At 37.4% G+C, this 25,248-nt stretch overlaps 1 protein-coding gene across 2 annotated transcripts in view; it reads right to left on the reverse strand.

Moving 5' to 3' along the window:
• LOC129249787 (uncharacterized) overlaps positions 1 to 24,609 on the reverse strand; it is a 102,549-nt gene extending 77,940 nt beyond the window's left edge. The window contains exons 1-3 of one of the 2 annotated variants that reach the window (XM_054889418.1): positions 22,921 to 24,609; positions 19,167 to 19,606; positions 15,667 to 15,790 (exon numbers count right to left, since the gene is read on the reverse strand). In XM_054889418.1, the coding sequence (XP_054745393.1) occupies positions 15,667 to 15,790; positions 19,167 to 19,606; positions 22,921 to 23,209 (853 nt within the window). In that variant the 5' untranslated portion in view covers positions 23,210 to 24,609. The remainder of the gene's footprint in view (positions 1 to 15,666; positions 15,791 to 19,166; positions 19,607 to 22,920) is intronic. The other variant, XM_054889419.1, reaches the window with a different exon arrangement.
• Positions 24,610 to 25,248: the final 639 nt, after the last annotated feature.

The following is a 25,248-nucleotide window of genomic DNA, read 5'->3' on the forward strand; positions in this document are numbered from 1 at the left end:
ATAAATACACGTTGTCGAATATAACTGTGTATTATTTAATTTATGTTGGCTTGTGCAAGTAGCTCGCTGTTTATTTCAAAATCTTGAAAGTAGCTCAACACATTGAAAAGGTTGGCGACCACTGGCTTAAACCATAGTTGAATGCATATAAGTGAACTTAATATAATATTAACTTTTAAGTGAAGAGTTTGGTATATAAAATTATTGTATAAACTAGTATTATTATTATTATTGTTATTTAAATCAATATATTATATGAATTGATTAATGTGAGTACCACCACATGTGTATGTATACACATATAAGTGTAATGCATTCAATAAATTGTAAAATCAGTTTAACCTTCTTATTATTTGTTTGATAATATTCGAGGAGGTCTGAAGACATAGATGACTAGATTTGAAACTCTTTTTCTCGTGAGAGCGCTGAAAAATGTGCATTTTTTATATTTAACATTTTTCAATATTGCCACACCGGTAGAAACATGAATTGGGTATTTTTGAACCAAAGGTCAGGAATTTTTAGTTTCCACACCACCATTGAGGTTAGTATTTAGTGTGCGGTTGCCCAATAGCCTTATATCACCCGTATACACCTACATATACTAAAAATAAGCACAATCCGTATGAAATATGTACATAAATAAGCAAAAAATTTAAAAATTTATATGTAAGTGAAATTATTTAAAGCTCAAATACAAAAGTAATTTAATAATAATAAAGTAATGAACGCGAAAAACATAAGTTATAATTAAAAACATGACATATTCCGATTTTTTAATATAACACAGAAATAGGGTAACAAAAAAAAATTCTCAAACAACGAACAGAATAAGTTAAAGCAGATTACCTTTAATTTTTGTAAAATATCTCAAACACAAATTCAGTTCCCTTACCTACTCTTTTCAACCATAGAATATTTACGTATGTATATACAAATTTACATAAGCCAACACACAGTTTTCAATAAAATTACATTATGTACATAAGACTAATTAAAAGTAAAGTCGAAAAGGATATAACGAGCTTTGGATTCTACAAACTCACTTAAATTCAAATTATTACATTTCAATTGAATTAATTTTAAGACAAATAATTATAAACATTTCAACGCGCCATTTCTCCATTAAGCAAAAACGAACTGTTTTCGTCTGTTATTTTTGGCGTGTTTCTTCTGGCAGTCTGCCATTTCGCCTATCAGCTGTTCAAAATCCCATAATGTGTGAGTGCTGCCAAGTTTTGAAACGTCCTCATGGGCGCGCTCTCTCTCAAAATGAATAAGTTTCACATCTAGTTATCTATGTCTGAAGATCCAGAACCATATAAGACCAGTGGCTTAGTCCATAGAAGTCCATGCCGGAAGTATAGAGGTGACAACTAACTATGGGATTTATATTTTTATATATATTTGCATATGCTGTATTCTTTTGTATTCGACTTGCAAAAGAGCACAAGAAAAAATCGCATTTGACATTTACTTAGAGATGGTCCATTTTGTTTCGATTTATTTGTATATCAAGCAGTTGAACGGTCGCCATAACCGAATGATTTTTGCGGGACTACCATTCGGAAGTGTACGAGAGAGATTATTTACATTTTATATACATTTATTGTACCTAGTCCTGCCATAAGTTCTGTTACAAGTTAAATCCGTTATGGATATGAGACTTTAAATACTTTTACTTTTACTTAATTAAGTTAGTTTTATTTAATAAAGTAAGTATTAAACAAAATTTTAATTTTCATACGAAATAGTCACCATTTGCTTTTACACAAGCCTTCAAACGATTAGGTCATTCAGCTATTGCAGCACGCACGGTTTCCATATACAGGGCCCGCCATCTATCGCCAACGCGTGACCGACCAAAAACCGTGCGTACACCCGAAAATAGTTCTGCTGTGACCGAGAGTGTTCGTGAATCACCAGGAACATCAGGTCACCGTCGTTCTCAACCTTGGTATGGAGCCGAGGCAGCCATATGAATGAAAGATAAAAAAAACAGTTTGGAAAAATATTAAGTAGTTTCTTTTTTATAGCATTTTTAATTCCGTAAAGTTATATGGTGAACCCTATACATATATTAACGTCGCTGCTCGAACCAAAGATTGTTTGAGACTCTCCAAATTTCTGCGAGGTCTTAGACAGGCAATGTTCTCCAAAACTGACCACAATGTAGTACAATGGATTTAGATCTGGACTTCGAGACGGCTAATTTTCTGCGCCTATGAACTAAGAATAAGATATATTGCTTGGTTGCCTTATGGGCTGCAGCTGAATCTTGCTGTAAGATCCGACACTCTCCATTGAAGAGAATTCTGCTCAACTGATTCTCCATGCCTTCTAAGACATCCCCCTGGTACACTTTGCCGCGGTCTTGACCCCTTTTTCGCAGAAATGAAAAGATGTAACTCCTTTACAAACACTCCCCACCAAATCATTACGGAGTCTGGATGGTGACAACGCTGTAGCCTTGGAACAACATTATTTGCGTCTTTAAAAGTTTTAGCATAGATTTTGTTTATTTTTTATTAAAAACTTCTTCAACAGTGAAAAACTTCTCATCTGTGCAAAGAATATTTTCATGAACGTTGGCCGCGTGCCACCTAGGAAACTGCTTGCATCTGTCTTTCATGAGGAGATCATCTTTAATTAGTCTTGACATGGATCTGGTCGGTACATTTATTTTCCTGGGCATGATTTTCTGCTTTCTAAAGGGATTTTTATATACATATATACTAGCAAACCCGGCGAACTCCATTTCGCCACCAGATGGCTTCGTTTTTTATAACATTTCGTTTGGGAATTAAAAGATGAAGAAAAATTATTTTGTTTTATATTTGAAAAGGAAAAATTTTATTTCATTTCACAACAGTAACGAATTCATTTCGATTACAAGAATGAAGTGTAATTTAGTTGAACTTCTCGAAGTAAAAAATTGATGTGAGTGATTGGTTGTGTGTGTTGTATCTTTTACTTGCAAGTCGGCATGAAGCCGAATGATATTAGCTCCAAAGGAAGTCATGCGAAAGCAGTTATTGTATTCAAGGATGCGTTAAAGAAAATGGTTGGAATCGGTATCAGTTCCATCGAACAATGGTTTCAGTGGCTGTGGTGGTGTAAGTAATGGATCCAGTTTGACTTTTCCACTCGCGCAGCACAATCCAGCCGTTTCTCTTTTGAACTTTAACGCATTGAAATATTGGCATATAGTCGTTATTGGTATAATATCTAAATTGTCATCATCACTGTAGTTCGCAGTGGGATCATATTGGAATGGCAAGCGATTGTATGATGCCAATGATGTTCGTGTGCTCACGCGTTGTCTCAATCGGGCATTTTCTCTTATTATATTTTGTCTTTCTTCGCTTAAGTGCTGTGAATACATTTGTTGCTAGCTTGCATGTCTTGTGCGGCGGCCGATGTTCGCACGTCGTCCTCTCGGCATTTTGGACTATGGACAGACTGGTGAATTTAACCTCAAACGCACGATCCACATAATTTACACAGTTCAACTTACCACCTTAAGGACAAATGCCTGCTGTTGAAGTTGAATAAAAATTTGCACAATACGCGTGATTGATTTGATGGTTTCCAATTGAACTGTTAGGAAATGAATAACTTTAACCTCAATTTCACAATTTCACAGTGAACACAATACCGGTTTTAAGTTAGCGTTTGAAAGAACGTGCGCATAATAAATGTCACATGAAATTAACTGAGCAGAGTACATGCTATAAACCTCACGGAGCACGAGACCTTTCCAACGAACGCAAAACTGAAGGAAGGAAAACCCGACTTATTTTTATATTATAGATATATGTAAGACGGAGTATACCAGACCGGCGAGAGAGAGAGCAACGGGTTTGGCGTTAGTCAGTCGTCGGCGAACAGCAGCAGCAAGCAGTCAGAAAGTGCGCTAGCGGAACAATTATTTTCATTTCACATTTTTCATTCTAAGCATCTAATTGAATACCAGTTTTACTTATATCTACATTTGAATTAATAAATGCTTATATCTACATTTGAATTAATATATGCTTACATTTGGGGGCTCAGCCGTTTTTAAGCCAATAAAAAGTGTCGCGTATGTGTCTGAACTTTGCAAAAGTGTGTAATTTTGAACGATACATGCAACGAAGCGTTATATCAGTACAGTCGATATACGTAGTTGGACATAGTAAGAACAGTTGTTTGTAGTGACGCGAGTTGACGCTGGCAAAATTAAGTGGAAAAATTCGTAGAAAGAACTCGAACAATTGCTGTTGTGTGCGCGAGTTGACGACAAACATCTATGCATATTTCGACTATGCGTTGCTAAGCGCAGGGAACAGTTGTAGCTGCGCAGTTGTGGTTGAAGTTGTCGTTCGTAAGTTTTTTTTTGTTTTTGTTTTTTGTTTTTGTGCTGGTCGTCCTATTCCATTGAACAGTTGTTGCGTGCTCAAAAGAACGAAGTTGAAACGCCGATAAGTTGTAATGGGCAAAGTGAAGCATACGCCAGCAAAAAGAAATAATCAAGAGGAAGTTGAGGAAAAAGTTGAAACAAAAGCAACAATGGCAACGGGAGGTGAATTAACGAATACGAGAGAAGATAACAGTGGCGGCGAAATGGAAGAGAAAATTCAGCAATTGTTACAACTTCTTACTCTTAAAATACAAGTTGACGAACAAAGAGACAGTAAAGTAAAAATATCAACAGAGAATTTTGACAAAGTGATCAGCGAGTGTGATGGCCGTTCTATTCCAATTATTAAGTGGTTTGAAGTCTTCGAAGCAAATGCCGACGCATACGGTTTGACAGATAAGCAAAAGTATGTACAGGCGAGAGGGAAAATGTGTGGCACTGCGAAGTTGTTTTTAGAAGCAGAAGCAGTATCCGATTACATCGGTTTGAAACAGGCGCTTATCGATGAGTTTCAATATAATTGGAATAGTGCAGAGATCCATCAGCAGCTGCGTGAACGCAGAAAGAAGCAGAGTGAAACATTCCACGAATATATGTTAGTGATGAAAAAAATCGCAAGCATTGGCAATATTGAAGAAGCAGCTGTGTTAAGATACATTGTTGACGGTCTGGACATAAAAAATGAGTATAAATTTGCCATGTATCGTAGTAAATCATTTAAAGAACTGAAAGACGAATTTTGTGTGCACGAGCAGTTGCATATTGACGGAAAAAAAAACAGTAGTGTTCAAAAACAAAGTGTGGTAAATAAAGAACAACTGGCCCAGAATAAGGGAAAAGTGCACTGCTTTAACTGTGGCTCAGCAGAGCATAAGCGAAAAGATTGTACTGCAGAAACAAAATGTTTTAAATGCAACGAAAATGGCCACATTTCGAAAAATTGTTCAAATAAAACAGTAAAAGTTAATTTTGTGGTTAATGAGGGCCGTTTAAAACACATTGCAATAAATGATGTACCAATTGAGGGGTTAGTTGACACGGGTTCAGATGTCACAATAATCAAAGAAAGTGTCGCAAAGCGAATCAAGAATATAAGAATAAATTGTAGTAAGACAGAATTACGTGGACTGGGTAATACAACAACGAAACCTGTTGGAGGGTTTTCAGCAGAAGTGATAATTGACGGGCTACATACGGAGCAGCAGTTTGTGGTGGTTCCGGATAGCAAAATAGGGTGTGATGTGCTTTTAGGGCATGATTTTATTAAAAAGTTCCGCATGGTTGCTGACTCAGAGGGTTATAAGTTTGAAAAATTAAAGGTAGAACAAGCTGTTTTAGCGGATTACGCCGCTGATGTTTTTAATGTTTTTGAAGCGCCAACTGTAACGGCACCGCCAAAATTTCGCGCAAAAATAGAAAAGATGATAGAAGAAAATTGTCAGTCGGCTGCAGCACCTACAGAGCAGTGTCCCATAACTTTAAAAATTATACCTGATGGCTCAATCAAACCATTTCGTCAGTCGCCAAGTCGGCTTTCGGCAGATGAAGCAGCAGCAGTTAAGAACCAAGTAGATGAGTGGATTATCAAAGGTGTTGTACGCAAATCCACTTCAAACGTAGCAAGTCGAGTAGTAGTTGTTCGCAAAAAAGATAACACGTATAGAGTTTGTATCGACTATAGGCAACTTAATAGCATGGTACTTGATGATTGTTTTCCGGTTCCCCTGATGGAAGAGGTGTTAGAGAAGCTTCAAGGTGCCAAAGTTTTTACAGTATTGGACCTTGAAAACGGATTTTTTCACGTACCAGTGGAGGAGGCAAGTAAAGCATTTACGGCGTTTATCACCAGAGAGGGCTTGTTCGAGTTCAACAGAGCACCATTCGGTTTTAAAAATTCACCTGCCGCGTTTATTAGATTTGTTAATCACATATATCAAGATTTTATTAACAATAATATCATGCAGTTATATATGGACGATATTATTGTTTACGCCGCTACGCCTGAGGAGTGCATGCAGGATACGGAGAAAGTTCTTGAAAGGGCCGCGCAGTTTGGTCTAAGGGTTAAATGGAGTAAATGTAGTTTTCTTCAGTCACGTATAAATTTTCTCGGCCATGTCGTCGAAGACAGTAAAATTTGGCCTGGCAAAGAAAAAACAGCGGCTGTTAGTCGGTTTGTGTTGCCAACAAACATTAGGGCAGTGCAGGCATTTCTTGGGCTAACAGGATTTTTTCGAAAATTTATTCCAGGATATGCACAAATAGCGCGTCCGTTGACAAATCTTTTAAGAAAAGGAGTAGATTTTAATATGGGCCCAGAAGAAGTAAAAGCAGTACAAAAATTGAAACAGCAGTTGACAAGTGAGCCTGTGCTTCAAATATTCGAAAGGGGGGCAATCACCGAGCTGCACACGGATGCATCGAAAGAGGGTTTCGGTGCTGTATTGCTTCAGAGGTTTGACGGCGAGTTTCATCCCGTATATTTTTGGAGCAAAAAAACTTCGGAGGGGGAAGCCAAAAAGCACAGCTATATTCTGGAAGTCAAAGCAGCGTATTTGGCAATTAAGATATTTCGCCATTACCTGTTGGGCACCCGGTTTAAGTTGGTTACAGATTGCATTGCGTTCAAACAAACCACTTCGAAACAAGAAGTACCAAGAGAAGTTGCACAATGGGTGCTCTACCTACAAGATTTTAGCTTCGAAACAGAACATCGCGCAGGCTGCAAGATGCAGCACGTTGATTATTTAAGCCGCTATCCGCAATCGGTCATGGTTGTTACTACAGAAATATCAGCCAGAGTAAAGAAGGCACAACAAAATGATGACCACATAAAGGCAATAGTCGAAATAATGAAAGAGCGTCCATATAAAGATTATACGTTGAAAGGTGGTATGCTGTTTAAGTCGGTTGAGGGTAATGATTTGTTGGTGGTACCAAGACTGATGGAGCGTGACATTATTCGAGAAGCGCACGATATGGGTCATTTTTCGGTGGTAAAAACTATGCACTCAATACAACAGCAGTACTGGATTCCGCACTTGGAAAACAAGGTGGGTAAGTTTATCGCGAATTGTATTAAATGCATTGTCCACAACAAAAAGTTAGGTAAGCAAGAAGGCTACCTGAATTACATCGATAAGGGTGACACACCGCTGCACACTTTACATATCGATCACTTGGGGCCGATGGATGCTACATCTAAGCGGTACAAATATATATTGTCGCTAGTCGATGGGTTTTCCAAGTTCGTGTGGCTGTTTCCCACAAAGTCTACGGGCCACGAAGAAGTAATTCAAAAGTTGAGTGAGTGGTCTAACACGTTTGGTTTTCCGAGGCGAATAATAAGTGATCGAGGTACAGCGTTTACTGCAGAAGGGTTGGTTGAGTTTTTCGACACACACAAAGTTGAACAGATTTGGACAACAACGGGAGTGGCCAGAGGCAATGGTCAGATTGAGCGCGTAAACCGCTCGGTTTTATCAATTATTGCTAAGCTGTCAGCGGATCAGCCGGCGTTGTGGTACAAGTATGTGCCTCAAGTTCAGAGAGCCATTAACGCACACGTGCAGGTATCTACGAAGACATCGCCTTTTGAAGTTTTGTTTGGCACAAAAATGTTCAGTCAAGCTGAAGGTCGTCTACTTGAATTATTAGAGGGAGAGATCGTATCACGTTACAATGAAGATCGTCAGAGGTTGCGTGATGAAGCACGACGCAATATCATGCAAGCGCAGCAGATGTATAAACGTAATTTCGACAAGAAGCGTCAACAAGAGCATGGCTACAAAATTGGCGATCTCGTCGCAATAAAGAGAACCCAGTTTGTGGCTGGTCACAAGTTAGCCAGTAAATTTTTGGATCCATACGAAGTCACCAAGATCAAAGGCAACGGTCGTTATGATGTGAAGAAAGCAGCGAACGTCGAAGGCCCGAAAATAACCATGAGTAGTTGCGATAACATGAAGTTATGGCGATTTGTCGAGGAAAATGAAGAGCTCTTGTCATCTGGGTCAGATGACGAAGGTCAAGAAGGCCGAATGTAAGACGGAGTATACCAGACCGGCGAGAGAGAGAGCAACGGGTTTGGCGTTAGTCAGTCGTCGGCGAACAGCAGCAGCAAGCAGTCAGAAAGTGCGCTAGCGGAACAATTATTTTCATTTCACATTTTTCATTCTAAGCATCTAATTGAATACCAGTTTTACTTATATCTACATTTTAATTAATAAATGCTTATATCTACATTTGAATTAATATATGCTTACATATATATTGTATAAATATAAGAGGACTTCTGCAAATTCTTTCTCGAACCGCACGAGGTCGACCACCTCATTTTCTGTCTGCCACTTCAGACGTTTGGGAAAAACGATTAATTGTGCGGCTAACAAACATTCAGCAATTCGTAAATCTCACTTGCACTTTTACCACAACCTTAGTTCCCACTCCATTGCTGACAAGCGAAATTTTCCACGAAATTGAGTATAATTTATTAGTAGACAATACATATTAGCATGACAAGTATTTACATAATATAAAATAACAAATAGTCGGACACCAAAGTTTATATAATATAATATAATACTCCAGACATAACAAAGTAACAAAATCGTTGAGGTTGCTACACGTGTGAGTCAAACCGTGTGAACCGTAAGCTTAAAATAGAAGTCACGTTGAAATAAAAAATTCACTTGTGGGAAGCGAACCGTCAGCAGTTTTCACCGTTGCGGCAGTAAGGAAAACGTAAGTTAGATCGTAAGAATACTGTTTGTAAAAAAGTTAGTTCCAAGTTTTGATTGAATAAAGGAGCACGGCTCCCAGACAAAATATATTTTTTTAAGCTTTTTAATATTAAAAAGTTTAGCTGGCGCCCGAGCAGGGACCAGCGCGCGAAAATAGTAATAGCCCGAAAATCAAAAAGTACGGCTACGCGAGTGTAAATTAATGTGAAAAAAACACCTGCGATACTTTAAATCCCAAGTGCTGGAGAGGAAAAAGGACAAAATTCAAACCACCCAACAAACCCAAAGGACCTTCGCTGGACCAATGGTTTTAATGTAAGACCTAGTTATAAGAAAAAAAAAATTTATGAAAAGTGACATTGTTTAAAAAAAAGAAGAATTAAATAAAGCATATATTGAAATTCCAATAAAAGAAATTGTAAGAAATTATAAAAAAAATACTTTATGTAAAGTGAAATCGTAAGCTGGAAAAAGATTACCAAATAAATAGATGTGAAAAGAATAGCTAATTTTCTTATTAAAATCATTTTCGAAAAAAGAAAACGAGAAAGAAAAAAAAATCTAAATAATTTCTGTATTGAAATTTTCCTAACGGAAAAAAGGAAAGAAAAAATTGTTTGTATAAAAAGGTTTAAGAAAAAAACCTTAGGAAAAAATTAAACAAAAGTAAATTAAAAAAACAAGTCAAGAAAAAACAAGTTAAGAATTAACTTCTCAAAGATTAAAAAGTAAAAATTTTTAGAAAGGAAAAAGTGGTCTGCTAAAATTACAAATAATAAAGTTAGAAACTAAAGATAATCGAATTAAAAATGTTAGGTACTGCAGAAGAATTGATTGACCAATTGAACCAACTTAGGTTGGACTATGGGACTTCCAGCAGGAAAACCCCCATACCTCTAATCCTTCATTTGTAGAAACAATCATTAAAGAAGTGATGAAGAGAATATGCTCCATCACTAAATGATTTTTATCAACCCGATCATAACGTGACAGTGAACGCAAATCATATTAATGAATTAGACAGAATACCAGACATGATTAAATGTCTACCCGAGTTCTCGGGACGTCTAGGAGAATTCAACTCCTGGCGTAAAAGCGTCGGCAGAATATTTAAGGTTTATGAAAGATTGAGAAATACACCAAAGTACTTTTTAATCCTCCATGCAATTAGGCACAAATTTATCGGCGACGCCGATACTGCTCTCGAGTCATATAGTACGTCATTTGACGTATATAGTAGCTCGAGTACCAAATGACAACTTTGACTCAAAGAAACGACGACATCCTGAGGTTTTATCAAAAAGTCTATCAACATCTCTCCCTTAGAAGCATCTCCTCTCGTCTCAACATACGCATCAACCTAATAAGATGCAAATTTACTTTTATACCGATACGGGATCAGTAAATCCAAATGAGCAACAAACATATGAAGATCCTGGCAACATAGGTATACGGGAAAAATACAATACAAATCCTAATAACTATGGAACGGCCAAGCCAATTACCAAATTCAGATAATAATTTAATGACAAAAAATTGAGACCAAAAATTAAGGACAGGAATGCTACAACCTCGATACCATTCATTTTTTAGACTAACGCCGTCTTCACTTCCTTACTACGAATTTATATCCATAAGTGGAGACGCACTAGACTTTTTAATAGATACTGGGCCAAACAGAAATTATATTCAATCTACTAGGATTAGGAACCCAATCCCAAATGAAGATCCTTTTAACCGACTGTAAGGGTCCCCTATCTTTCTGAAGAACAAAAACTTAAAATCAATGGCATAATAGCAAAATGCCTAAATTTATTTTTGGACCCAGACGAAAAACTGACCTATACTACGCTCGTCAAAGGGGAGATTAGAACAACGACAGATACCCCGGTCTACTCTAAAGCGTACCAATGGCCTTAAAATACCTGGTCTGGATAGTTAATAAAAAAGCTGACGCTTCAGGCGAAATAAAATATCGAATGGTTATCGATTACCGGAAACTTAATGCCCTGACAAATACCCCATACCCGAAATCAATGAGGGCCTTGCCAAACTAGGAAACAATAAACTATTTACTTTTATTGATCTTAAGAGTGGGTTCCATCAAATACCCCGTCGCGAATCTGACATAGAGAAAATAGCACTTTCTGTGAATAACGGAAAATAGGAATTTCTCTGACTGCCCTTCGGGCTTAAAAACGCTCTTTCTACGTTTCAAAGGGCATTAGATGACATCTTTCGCCAGCACATTGAAGTTAGATGCTACGTTTATATCGACGATGTAATAATATTCAGTTAAACCAAAGAAGAGCTAATATGAAAATACAGTTTGATAAATGCGAGTTTGCGAAACAGGAAGTTGAATTCCTGGGATACGTCGTTACTCCCGATGTTATTATATAAAAACCAATCACAAGAAAGTGGAAGCCGCAGCACAATTTCCAGTGCCAAATAATGTAAAGGAACTAAGATCATTTCTAGGTATGTCAAGATATTACCGTTGTTTTATTAGGGACTACTCTAAATTAGCCAAACCTTTAACCGTACTCCTTCGTGGAGAAGCAGGGAATGTTTCAAAAAATCAGTATAGGAAGATCGAAATAAAATTCGATTAAGAAGCTTTAAACGCATTTAATAATTTAAAAAATTCATTAATATCAAAAGATATTGTCCTTGCTTACCAGAACTTCGAGAAAGATTTCGAATTGACCACTTATGCCTCCGATTTTGCTATGGGAGCTGTCCTTTCACAGGACAAGAACTCTAAGCAAAGCAGAAGAGCATTATGCCGTTAACGAAAAAGAAATGCTTTCTATAATCTGGTATCTTAATCATTTACGCAGTTATCTCTATGGCTCTAAGAAAATAAAGATAGTCACTGACCACCAACCTCTCACATATGCCCTGAGCCACAAAAATACGAACAGTAAAATGAAAAGATGGAAAGCCATCGTGGAAGAACATATCTACGAGCTTATTTACAAGCCTGGAAAATCGAATGTAGTCGCAGATGCGCTATCAAGAATACTCGCTCAAATAAATTCGCTTACATCCACTACACATAGCGACGAGAGTTCAGGACATAATCTAATACCCTGCGCGGAGGTACCGATTAACGTGTTCAAAAACCAACGTGTTCAACCAAGCAGATACCTAAATCCATCCGTAATTAACGGAATTCACACCTATGAAAGGATAATGGGTATATTAGAAAACGTTTATCCACAGCACTTTAGTAACTATAAATGCAGGTAAAAAAATGTTAGATAGTAGCGCCATAGAGAATGTTAGGGGACCCTTAAGAGATATAATATTTTTCTTCGATGTTCCGTAATAGTAATCGATAACGAACCATCCTTAAATTTCATTTCAATGAAATTTATGATGAAAGATGAATTAGAAATCGAAGTCTGAGTCTTCGCCTTCACAGCTAAAATAAAGTTCATTGCACAGTCCTACAAGCAGGCATGCAACTGGCATTTCCGCTCGCGCAGCTGTCTCTTAGTTGGCTAAATGACAGTCCAGAGTATTGTTTACAAGCGCGCGGAAGCATTTTGTTGGGAGTGAACGCGAAAAAAGAAAATCAGTAATGGATTTCAAACGTAATAGTGTGATTGCATTATATTTGTCTGGAAAATCACAACCAGCGATTGTTCGTGGGCTTAAGCCTTCACTTAAATAAAGTTTTTGCGTATCGCCCCATTACTCGATACAAAGATACTGGTAGCATCGCGAAACGCCATGGAGGTGGTCACTAAAAGACTGAAACGTCACGTTAAATGGTTCAAAAAGTGAAGAAGCGACTTGAGCGAAATTCCCCACCAAGTGCCAATCAAATGGCGAAAGAACTGAAAATATCTAAGCGTAGCATCCGCTGCATACTGAAAAATGATCTCAAAATCAGGCCTTACAAGATCTAAAAGGCGCATGATCTCACACCAAAGCAGCAACGTTAGACTTGAGAGAGTTAAGGAGTTGCTTCGCTTGGCCGAAAGCGGTCAATTTCCGTACATTGTGTTTTCTGACGAGAACATTTTTCAAACCATTTTCGACCGTTCATAAGAGAATTCGAATCATCGATTGACCACCAAGAGGCAGCACCCGCTACAGTTAATGGTTTGGGCCGCTATAAACGCAAATGGGCTCTCTCCAATCGTTTTTATCGAGACTGACATCAAGGTAAATGCGAAATGTGGTCGGGAAAGTATTCTCGAGGTGGCTTTGAATCCGTGGGCAGACAAACATTTCGGTGGCAGACCGTGGACGTTCAACAGTACTCGTTACCGTCTCACAAAGCTCAAGTGAACTAAAAATGGCTAAAAAACAACGTTCCCAGCTTCATAACATCCACACAGTGGCTCTCAAATTCACCAGACGCGAATCCGATGGATTATTCTCTTTGGCCATTTTGGAGAGCAAGGTCCGAACTAAAAGATTCACCAGTCTCGAGGCGCTGACATAAGCCATTGTCCGCGAGTGGGCCAAAATACCTGCAAGCCACATTCGGGCAGCTTGCGATTCATTTTTGGACCGTCTAAAGGCCATAGTTAAGGCAAAAGATGGTCATTTTTTACTTTGAATTGAATAAAAGTAATTTTGCAAACTTAATTTATGGCTTTTTTAATTGGTTGCACTTCGAGTGTCGGACCCAGTATTTTACTTAATGAAATATAAAACCCCCATTCTTTAAAATTACTTCAAAAATGCATTTGTGAATATAGTCATAAGTGATTTAAGGTAGTTTAAAGAAATCGGGACCCAATCAGCTTTAGTCGCATAAATTAATGAGAGTTTGTTTTCAACTTGTTTTTCGTTTTCATACATTGTTTCTTGAAATATCGGAACCTGTGAAAATTCATAATATGACTTGAGGGGTACCTTGAGAACCCCTTACATAAATAACGTATCTTAGGCGACCGATGCAATCGAAAAATGCACCGCTTGATATACATGTATACATAAGTATAGCAACATCCCTCTGCGAAATAAAAATTAAGCGAAAATGTATCCTCTTCCAGGCTAACGTGTTACAGACAAGACGTGTTCGGCAATTCATATAGCTTTCGAGAATATTCATTTTTTATAAGAATTAAATAAAAAATTGACATAATTAAATAAGACAATCAGCTATGAACCAAAAATAACTCCTCTTCGCTTCAGTATATATGTACTTTTCGTGGTATCTACCATTAGTAACGGGTGATTTTTTAGCTATTATCTTTTTAAACAGTTGGTTTAAACAGCTGACGCACGTTTCGTGTTTTGTTTTACTGTCAAGCATCTTCAGTTTGGTCTATAATTTAACCATGAATCGTTTTACAAACGAACAACGCTTGCAAATCATTGAATTTTATTATAAAAATGCGTGTTCTGTTGAAAGTTTATCGCGCGCTTCTTCCATTTTATGGTCAGTTTAAACGACCCACTGAAGCGTTTATTCGAGCTATTGTGACTAAATTAAGAACCAAATTTACATTATTGGACATCAAACCACCAATATGCTTACGTAGAGTGTGAACTGAAGAAAATATCGCAGCTGTATCGGCCAGTGTTAATGATGACCATCAATTATCGATTCGTCGCCGTTTGTCCGCTGTTACTCAACAACGTGGAAAATTTTGCGAAAGGATTTAGGTGTGAAGTTTTTCAAAATACAGCTGGGGTAAGGATTGAAGCCGAACGACCTACCGCAACGCAGAATTTTTGGTGAATGGGCTCTTAGAAAGTTCAGCTCTTGTGTTCAGCGACGAAGCTCATTTTTAGATCAATGGCAGCAATAAGCAGAATTGTCGATTTTGGAGTGAAGATCAGCCAGAAGAATTGCAAGAGCTACCAATGTATTCAGAAAAGGTCACAGTTTGGTGCGGTTTATGGGCTGGAGGTATCATTGGACCGTACTTCTTCAAAGATGCTGCGAATCGTAACGTAACTGTGAATGGTGAGCGCTACCGTGAAATGATATCCAACTTTTTTTTGCCCAAAATGCAAGAGCTTGACTTATAGTACATGACATGCGGTTTCAGCAAGACGGTGCCACATGCCACACAGCACGCGTAACAATGGACTTGTTGATAGGCGAGTTCGGTGAACATTTTATTTCACGTTCGGGACCCGTCAATTAGCCACCCAGATCGTGCGATATAACGCTTTTAGATTATTTTTTGTGGAGCTATGTTAAAGCTCATGTCTATTCAGACAAGCCTGCTTCAATTAATGCATTGGAAGACAACATTAAAGCATTTATATGTGAGATACCGGCCTAAACATTGGAAAGAGTATGCCAAAATTGGACTAAGCGGATGGACCATTTGAAGCGCAGTCGCGGTCAACATTTGCATGAATAATCTTCAAACATTAAATTATATGGACTGTACTATCGATTTAAATAAAAATGTCAAGCATTTTTCTGAATTTTACTTTGAAAAACTTTCCTATAGCTCTTAAAAAATCACCCTTTACGTACTTATTTTAATACTACCGTTTGAGAAAACCTTTCAAAGACTTATATTTTACTTTTGTTACCTTTAGGTAATGTGACACATGGCGATTTCCAACCTTGCGGCAAGCTGGGCTTGTAGGCTAAGTCCCGTTGAGTATTACTGCTGAAATTTGTCTTACATGTTGGGAAGCGAGCTTGAGGCAGTTTCTAAAAGAACAGTAATTAAAAAAATTAAGGAAAATATGAGTTAATGAAAAATGTGAGATATTTATTATTAATGAGGAGGCAATGATCCACACCGGTCTGTAATGTCAATATGATGGTGATTAATTATTAGTACTTTATATGTTTTTTTTTGTCACAGCTACCAACCTAACTAACTAAGTAATAACACTGCGTTACAAAAACGAACTTTTTTTCTGTCCTATGAACCAAATATACTTTACTCTAAATTTTCGGCATAACTTGAAGGGACTCCAAATTTTTAAACAATTTATTAACCTTTAATTTATTGTTTCATGCAACACACTCTGTGCCGTTTGTGTGTTTGTTACACTTCCGGAAGTTCCGATCATTTGACAGTTGCGCTACTAGGAGACGTATACTTTGACAATTGTTTTAAGTTCTGTTGCGCGAAAACGTCTTTCTGTATATTTCATCTTACGAAAAATGCAGTGCCCGACTCGAAATAACTTTTGTTACGTTTGTGGCTTATTCGCACCAAGTAAAAATTTTAAAAATATTACAAAAACAGTGGTTAATTCGTTTCAGAAAATATTCAAGACTGCTTATGTTCCTTACTTGTGGTATACTCCGGAAGTCGTGTGCGACTATTGCTATAGAAATTTATGCAAGTTTACTGATGGAAGGTCAACAATAAAGTACTCTGTACCAACAATTTGGATACCACGTACGGAGCACTGCAGTGAACTGTGCTACTTTTGCGTAACTTTTACTCAAACTAAAGGGTACCAATACTTTCGCCGCAACAAAATTCGCTACGCTAATGTAGAATCGGTTATTCTAGCGGTTCTGTACTCACCAGAAGAACGTATAGCGGCTTCAATGGAGATTTTTGATGATGTTCCTGAATTAAGGGATGGAGAGCCAACAGTAGCACCAACAATGCTATAAACATTTCTTGAATCGAATGCGAGATGCGGGGAACCAGAAGTATCGGAATTTGTACCAACACCCAGTGATACTGACACAAATGCTTACAAACTCAAAAATATAAGGCCTAAGTTTCTTTAGAAGCATTAAAATTTTTAATGTAACAATTTTTAATTTTAATATAATAAAATTAATAAAAAAATTCGGGGTTTTGTATCTCTATTATAATGCGGAGTGAAATACCTTTCTTTTGATACACATCGGCATATCTCATGCAACTTTTTTTTTAATTTCGAACAGTTGGCAACCCTGTGAAACATTGTCAGTGGCAACACCTAGGTGAAAAGTCTAGAAATGTGATACACTATCTGTGTGCCCCATATCATTCAAATCCGTTAAGCTAATCCTGAGATCGTGTAGCTATACAGATATGCATACAAGAATTGCTCGTTTAAAGTTATAAAATACAAAAAAAAAATTGTGACGTGCACATGAAAATGGCCGAAACACGTGCACTTTTATTGTTTAATTATTATTGATATTTAACATACATGTCCATTTAAATATTTAAGTAAAAGTTCCTTAATTTAAAATTTATTAAAATGTAAAAAAATAGATTACACACAATTGGACAAGTATTACGTAGGTATTACAAGGCAATTTCCTGCGATGAATTGAATATCCCTTAAAGTCCTACTCAAATTTGACATAGGTAAAGCTGGGCATAGTTTTTAAACTATACTACTGCTTACTGTTACCGATGTATCTAGAGGACGCCTCAATTTCTAGCAGAAACTTTACTGTGAAGGTGATGTTCAGATGATATCAGCAGGCGACGGGTATGAACTTCACTCACCGCGTTCTGCTAACTCCCGCGGACTGATCGATGCGGCATATTACCCAATACTTTATCTGTATTTTTGAAGATTGTATATGTCTTCTGGTAACACCATGAGCATGCTTATATATACTAGGCCTATGTGAGTATATAGTGCCTATTTCTACGTTTATATATTTAACCTAACTTAGCCTCAGGTCTTACTATGTATTACTGACCAAAGCGTAAAAACAATCGATTATAATTTTTCTGGAAATGCACATACGAGGTGTGTTCAAAAAGTATCGCGAGTTTTGAATTTTCGCTGGTTGCGTATATTCGAATTTTGATCTTTTTGTGGCGATATGTTGGTACTCATGTCTCTCACTCATGCCGACGAGTTCGGCCAATTTGAATGTTCAGTTAATTGTTGACAGCTGCTTTGCTTGCACGTGTCTCGGCTTGTCTTCGATTTTTACCTATTCAAAATGATGGATCAAAGAACCTGTATCAAATTTTGTGAGAAAAACGAAATTAAGTGCGCGGATGCATTCGGAATGTTGACTGTGTCATACGGAGAAGCTACTTTAGACCAAAGCAACGTTTATCGGTGGTACAAAATGTTCTCAGAAGGCCGAGTAGATGTGAACGACGAAAAGCGTGACGAACGCCCGAGCACTTCAACAACAGACGAAAAAATTGATTAAGTGAAGAAAATGGTATTAGCCAATCGTCGAATCCCCGTTAGAGAAGTTGCTGAGGACCTAGACATATCGATTGGCTCGTGCCATTCGATGTTTGTCAATGATTTGGCCATGAGACGGGTCGCCGCAAAATTAGTACCAAAACTGCTCAATTTCGGCCAAAAGCAAAATCGCATGAACATTGCTAATGAGACGTTGGACTCTGTCCCCGACGACCCAAATTTGCTCCAGAGGGTCATAACTGGTGACGAATCATGGGTTTATGGTTATGACGTGGAAACCAAAGCTCAATCATCTCAATGGAAACTGCCGCACGAACCAAAACCGAATTTAAAAGTTTTGCTTATCGTTTTCTTCGATTGTAGGGGCGTTGTGCATCATGAGTTCTTGCCACAGGGTAAAAGGGTCAATAAGGAATATTACCTGCAAATTAGGAGCAATTTCCGCGAAGTAATCTGCCAGAAACGCCCGGACTTGTGGAAGAACAAAAATTGGCTCTTGAATCACGATAACGCCCCTGCTCACACATCGTTGCTTGTGCGCTACTTATTGGCCAAAAACAACACACTAATGATGCCACAGCCACCATATTCCCCAGATCTGACCCCCGGTGACTTTTTCTTGTTCCCGAAACTGAAGAGGCACTTGAAAGGATGATACTACGCTACGATTGCCGAGATAAAGACGGCATCGAAGGAGGAGCTGAACAAGATAAAAAAATTATTTTTTGAAGTACTTCGAAGATTGGAAAAAACGTTGGCACAAGTGCATAATATCTCATGGGAATTACTTTGAAGGGGACAAAATAGATATTAATTAATAAATAAATAATTTTTGAAAAAACACAAAATACGCTATACTTTTTGAACACACCTCATATGTAGATGTTAGTATGTGATTAATATATGTACATAATTATAAAAAAATTGATAAATACATATATACAAACATGAGATGGTGCTGTGTTGTAATCAGTTGTGTAGCCGTCATTATATAATGCTGAATCGGGAACGGTACTGCTAACATGCTGATATTGCGACACCGGTTCGGAGGATACTGCTGACGTAAGTATATGATGTGACGTTTGCTTTTTATCTTCAACAAAAGCCGAACTAGCCGAGCCGGTCTCAAGTGCTGCTTCCCAAGGTGTTTTCACCACTTTAAGACCAGGCTTAACGTATTTCTCTAGCACCTGCTCCTGGTGTAAATTCAATTGTACGCGATGTTTGCCTGCATCGGAGTAAGCAGGCAAGATACTCGGTGAAGTTGGCGACTTCACTTGTTGCTGATGATAATCTGGAAGACCGGATGTACTTTGAGTTCTTGTATTAGATGCATCAACTACCCATTTTTCAGATTTCCTGCGGCGTTTGGCAAAAAGCTCAGCACCTTTGACGGTATGCAATAGTTTGTATGCATTTGTTTACCACGATAATTTCATTCGATTCAGTGCAGTGCAGCACAGTACAATACAAAAATATGCATTTAAGCGGGCGCATGAAGCATGAAGCGGCGTTAGGAAGCGTTGACGAATGATGATGTAAACACGTTGTTTTTTATATAGAAATAGGAAATGGTTTTTATTAAAGGTTCTAAGGTATATATGTTGCATTTATTTATATATATGTAGATAAGTAGAACACAATAGACCTTTCAGGTCAGGTCCTCTCGTAATAAAAATATATACTCGTACATACATAACAAGACAAAGAATTGGATTTTAATACAGATATTAATGGTTTTTATTTTTTGTTGAACGAAAATATGTGTATAGTCGGATGGAAAATTCTCAGATAACAAGGACAACCGTTCTCCCATTAGAAATTACAAAATTCGTTTAGGTTATTTATACGAGGGTCATTATTTATATAGTAGGAATTGGATATCCTAAAGTTTTCAATATGCGTTATCAGTGCAAGATTGTATCGATAACCTTACTAACAGACAGGGCCAAATTTTCCATAAGCAATAGTAGGTAACTGCCTAGGGGGACATCGGCAAGGGGTTCTATGCCCTGATAGAAAAATATATTTGAAAGTATTAATCGAGGAAAAATTTAATTTGAAGATTTAGATTCTCAAGTGCAATATTATTGTTTTTGTTTTTATATTGCACTGCCATATTTCAAAAATTCTACATTGTGAATGCACAAGTACTGGTACTATGTATGAATCTACTCCTTTACCACGACATTTCATAAGGTTGGTAGTACTGCCAGTAGTCGGTCGCATCAGAGGAGTCCCTGATTCGTTAGATACGATATCCAGCGTGGTTATATATAAAGTTTGGGAACACGCATTAAAAATATAGCGTGATTATGAATATCATTGCATTGGGGTAAAGAACTTATTTTAGGAAGCTAGAAAAGGGTAGAAAACATTAATATTGTGCAATTGTCATGGGATGTATTGTGAGATCTAGGGTATTAGTTCTATCAGCATAAAGAAAATATTGCATGATTGTTAAGTAGCGAAGGGAATTTGTTCTCATTGGGACCCATATAATTTGACAAAAGCTAGTACCCAAAATTATTTGAAAAAAAGATTAATGTATTTTACCCGTATGCATTTATTTATTATTGACTCGTAAATAGTGACAGCGATGAAATTTTTCATAGTTTTATTACGCTGTTACGATAATTTTTTTTTTGCCTCGCTGGTCGATAGCGGATAACAAAATATTTATAGATATTGTTTCTATTTGCATCAAATTGTACATATATTATATATATATTACAAAATCAAAAAAAAATTTTTTTTTTTTCAAATCAGCAAACTTCTCTATTGTATAATACAATACAGACAAGTGGACAATTTTTGGTTATTAATTCGGCGATACCGTCGATGGAGTTCATTGCCCATGGAAAAAGTTTTTTCAACAGAATAACCATGATTTGCTTAAAAAAGAGAATGTCGTGCCCATGTTTTAATTGTAATGAAGTGATGAAATTAACTTAATCTTACTCTTTCAGTAAGTGTAATCATTTCAAGGTATAAGGTCATGCATTTCAAGATATTTAAAAATGCCCTTTACTACTTTTTTAGTCCTATTTTAAATTGTTGCGCATCTTGTTTACTTGTGGTTGTGGATAAGAAAATATGATTTGTGTTATTTGGCGGAATTATGCTTATGTCTATTTTTTTGAAAATCACCTCATTCACATTGAACAAAACTTATTCGTTTCTTACTTAAAGCTATTTCAAGTTTCGAACGTTAGATGGTCCATCCATATAGTTATACCAACCGTTATCTTACATACTTTATATACTTGCAGGTTCAAAGAGAACGGGTTTGGGCGATTGAGCTAATCTTATAGTGGCCAAACTCTCATTCTAATTCTAATTAGGTATCTGGTTTCATTGAACAGACGGAAAAGCAAACTGGAACTGGAAGGGCCTGAATCGGTATACATGAAAATACAATTTGCTGTATGATTTGATTTGTGCATTGGACAAATTGAATGAAGTTTAAGAAGAACACGAAAACAGCAAATCTTAAAGAATCAACAATATAAACATTTCAGTTAAATCTCGCCTTGAGTACATTAGTATTCAGAAAGTTTTCGACTTAGACTTATCTTAGTCCAAAGAAAATGGCAAATCGAGTCGGCCACGACCTTTAAAACCGACTTGGGAATAAACGTTCAGAAACGCTTATCTTCTGAATGGTGACAGTAGTGGAACTCAGATATAAAATGAAGAAACCGATCCCTTAAACGGGTATGATGGGGATCTCGTTTCGTTATTTGATCATATCGAAGTACGAATGTTGATATCGCAGCTAAAGAACAACAAAACACGGGATCCGACTTGCTGCTGGATGAGATATTCAAGTATAGCGGTGAGAAGCTGGTAAGATGCATGTATAAGCCCCTGTTCAAAATATGGTCGGATGAATGTACATGTCTGTGTTTGGAAATTAATAAAAAAGTTATCTTGAAATCTGAGCCAACTATCGCAGAATTAGTCTTCTGAACATAATCAATACGGCTTCAGCGAGCATATTATATGACAGATTGAAATTCAACTATTGACAAAAGAATGATCATACAGCAAGACTTTCGATTACGATTCTCGTCTTGCTGGCACTATCTCTTTGTCGATTTTAAAATTTCGGCACCATGAAATGGATTCGAATATCACATTTGATCATAGCATAATGTCTGAATTTTATATGCCTGCAAATCTAATACGGCTATGCAAAATGACGTTTAGCGAAACACCGGCCCATTCAAGTTTTTTGATTCCAAACCAGTTTCTAGGCAGAGCGACTACATATCGTTTGACTTATCTGGTACCATAAAAATGGTACCAGTTAAAAAAAGGCGTGTAATTGTTGACGTATGCCGGTGATATTAATATTATATCATCAATCTTAACAGCCGTGCTATTAGCTTTGCCTTTTTATCCTGGATAAAGGCGAAGCGAATGGAAAGCAAACCCAAAAATTTCTAAGTGTATTTATGCCATGAAAAAGCTTCTCCCTTTTCTGAACCTATGCACGGGAATCAAAACACACTTAGACTTTGTTTGGCAAACAATTCAGTACGGCATTCTCTTTATGCAATATGTAGTATCATGGTTACTCTATCGTAAACAATAAATTCTAAATATGTTGAGCTCTGCTACCTTACTTATAATGTTTTAAAATTTTTTTGGAACATTAGATAATATATATATACGAAAATATTAAAATGCATTTACCTTTGCCTTTCTGAGTTTGTAGCGCCGTGATGAGCTCTGCACATTTATCAGGTGACAAAAGACCCGTTTGAGTATTAAATGTGTCCCCCACTGATGTAATGTCACGAATCTTACCACGTGGGTTCATTAACAAACGAAGTGGTACGTGATTTATAGATGCGTTTTGAGTAGTTGATATTGTAGTTTCACTAAGTGCAACGGTATTTTCCTTGAATTCCTTCTGATAATTTTTCTCCTGGATTGACGAATCTGCATTGCCAACAATATCATTGTTGGCAAAATAAGGCATTGGAAGTTATTTAAAGCATTGAATTGTCCTTATTTACAAAGGTAACTTCTTTCTCAGATAAGGCATGGATTTTCCCTACTGCTTTTAAAACCATATTTAATAGACCGGGTACTCTGAAGTAGTTTCTAGTGATTGCAACACCCCATCAAGCAGCTATAAGTCTAAAAGCATCTTTAAACATATTGTCCTGATGAGCGCTCTCACGGTGATGGAAAAGTACCTGATCTATTAACTTGCATTCGGCAAAGTAAGAAGTTCCCGTCGATGTCTTTGGCGATTTAAATAAGACATTACACTCATAACAATATACTTGACAGTATTGTTTTTTGTGAAGCTAGCTTTGTATTACACCTTTCCAAAGTGGAGTAAAACAAGAGAAGGTTCGATTCATTCATACTACGACCAAAGGAAAAGTCAGATCAGGTACCAAATTTGTTTGTGCACCTAATACAGTACCGAATGTAACAGCTAAGCAGTGATCCCATTGATTCCATTCTGGTAATATGGACGTCAAAAACTAAGCGTACTATGGTAGGCCAATTCGTGAAGAATCTCGATTAAGTCATGGAGTTGGGTCGGCATATGAGTACTTATTCCAAGAGTACGGATGTCAGGTACAAGTTGAGCTAGTAAATTATTTTACAAATAGGAACTCAGACTTTTTCAATAGTTGATTTATGGGAATTGCCTGCAAGAGCAACAACCGTTATCTAGAAAAACAGCGCAAATTTCATCTAAATCGTATAAGCCGTACTATGTTCATTTCGTCGAAATGAAGCAAAAAAATGGTCAGAATATTTTAAGTGACCTATTATACACGATGTCCGGTGGCAGAATTTTGAACTAGGAGCTAATTTAAAAAATAGTTGCTCATGATCAAAATTTATTTCAATAGCTATTACAAGAAGACTAGTGCGAACTTTATTTTTTTTTTCAATTACTTCCTCTAAATGTTGACCGTTACCTCGGATATATTCTTGGAATCTGGCCTCCGTACTGCCTGAAGAAAGTAATGCCATTAACCTTGCGAACGAAATTTTCTTTTAGTGCTGAGGTGGGTGCCGGGTTTGCTTCAAATCTTTACTTTCGAGGTACTCCAACAGAAAAAGTCCATAAGGATAAGATCGGGCCACCTGATCGGGCCAGAATATGTTACCGAAACGGCTTATTAGTTATAGAAGAAATCACGCAGTATAACCATAGTCACTCTGGTTGTGTGTAGCGTGCCGCATTCTTGCTGAAACCGATATGCACTGAAGGAAGGATGTTCTCTCATTATAGGCAGAAAATAATTGTTCAGCATGTGCCGATAAGAGACCCCGTCCACAGAGACTGAAGTTTTTATGAAAATTGATATCGTTAGGCTTAAACGCTTACACAATTTGAGTTTTGAAGGGGAGAAGTCTAATATCCGGCCAACTAGAGCAACTTAAGTGACGATGTGGTAACCAATCCATGTGAGACTTTAGGTCAAGAGACTTCGATATTTAGCCTCCCGGTTGACTCCAGTGAAAGAACGGTTGGCCCCAATTCGCGTTAAAACAAAGTTTTCCAACATAAGCCTTATCTGTGTCCATGCTCTGACGGAAGAAAAGGATGACGCGGTTAAGGACGCCTTCTATGCACTCCTCGAACAAAAATATGAGCAATGCCCCGCCACGGTGTAAAAATTGCGCTACGTAATTTCAATGCCAAGTTGGGAAGAGAGAGCAATTTTAGCCTAACGATAGGAAAATTCAGTCTGCACGAACAATCCTCCGACAACGGAATGAGACTGATCGACTTCGCGGCAGCGAGAAACCTGGTAGTTAGTAGTTCCAGATTCAAGCATTTCGATATACATAAGGTCACTTATATATCCTCTGATAAAGGAACGCGCAACCAAATCGATCACGTTTTAATATACGGAAGCACGCTTCCAGTATTCTGGACGTACGTACTATCCGAGGTACTAACATGGACTCGCACCTTGTCACAAATAAGGTCCGCATGCGTTTGTGAGCGACAACAAGCGTGCGCAACAGAGTACCGAGAGAGCC

The sequence above is a fragment of the Anastrepha obliqua genome, chromosome 6 (assembly GCF_027943255.1).
Source record: "Anastrepha obliqua isolate idAnaObli1 chromosome 6, idAnaObli1_1.0, whole genome shotgun sequence".
In the NCBI taxonomy this organism is placed as follows: domain Eukaryota; kingdom Metazoa; phylum Arthropoda; class Insecta; order Diptera; family Tephritidae; genus Anastrepha; species Anastrepha obliqua.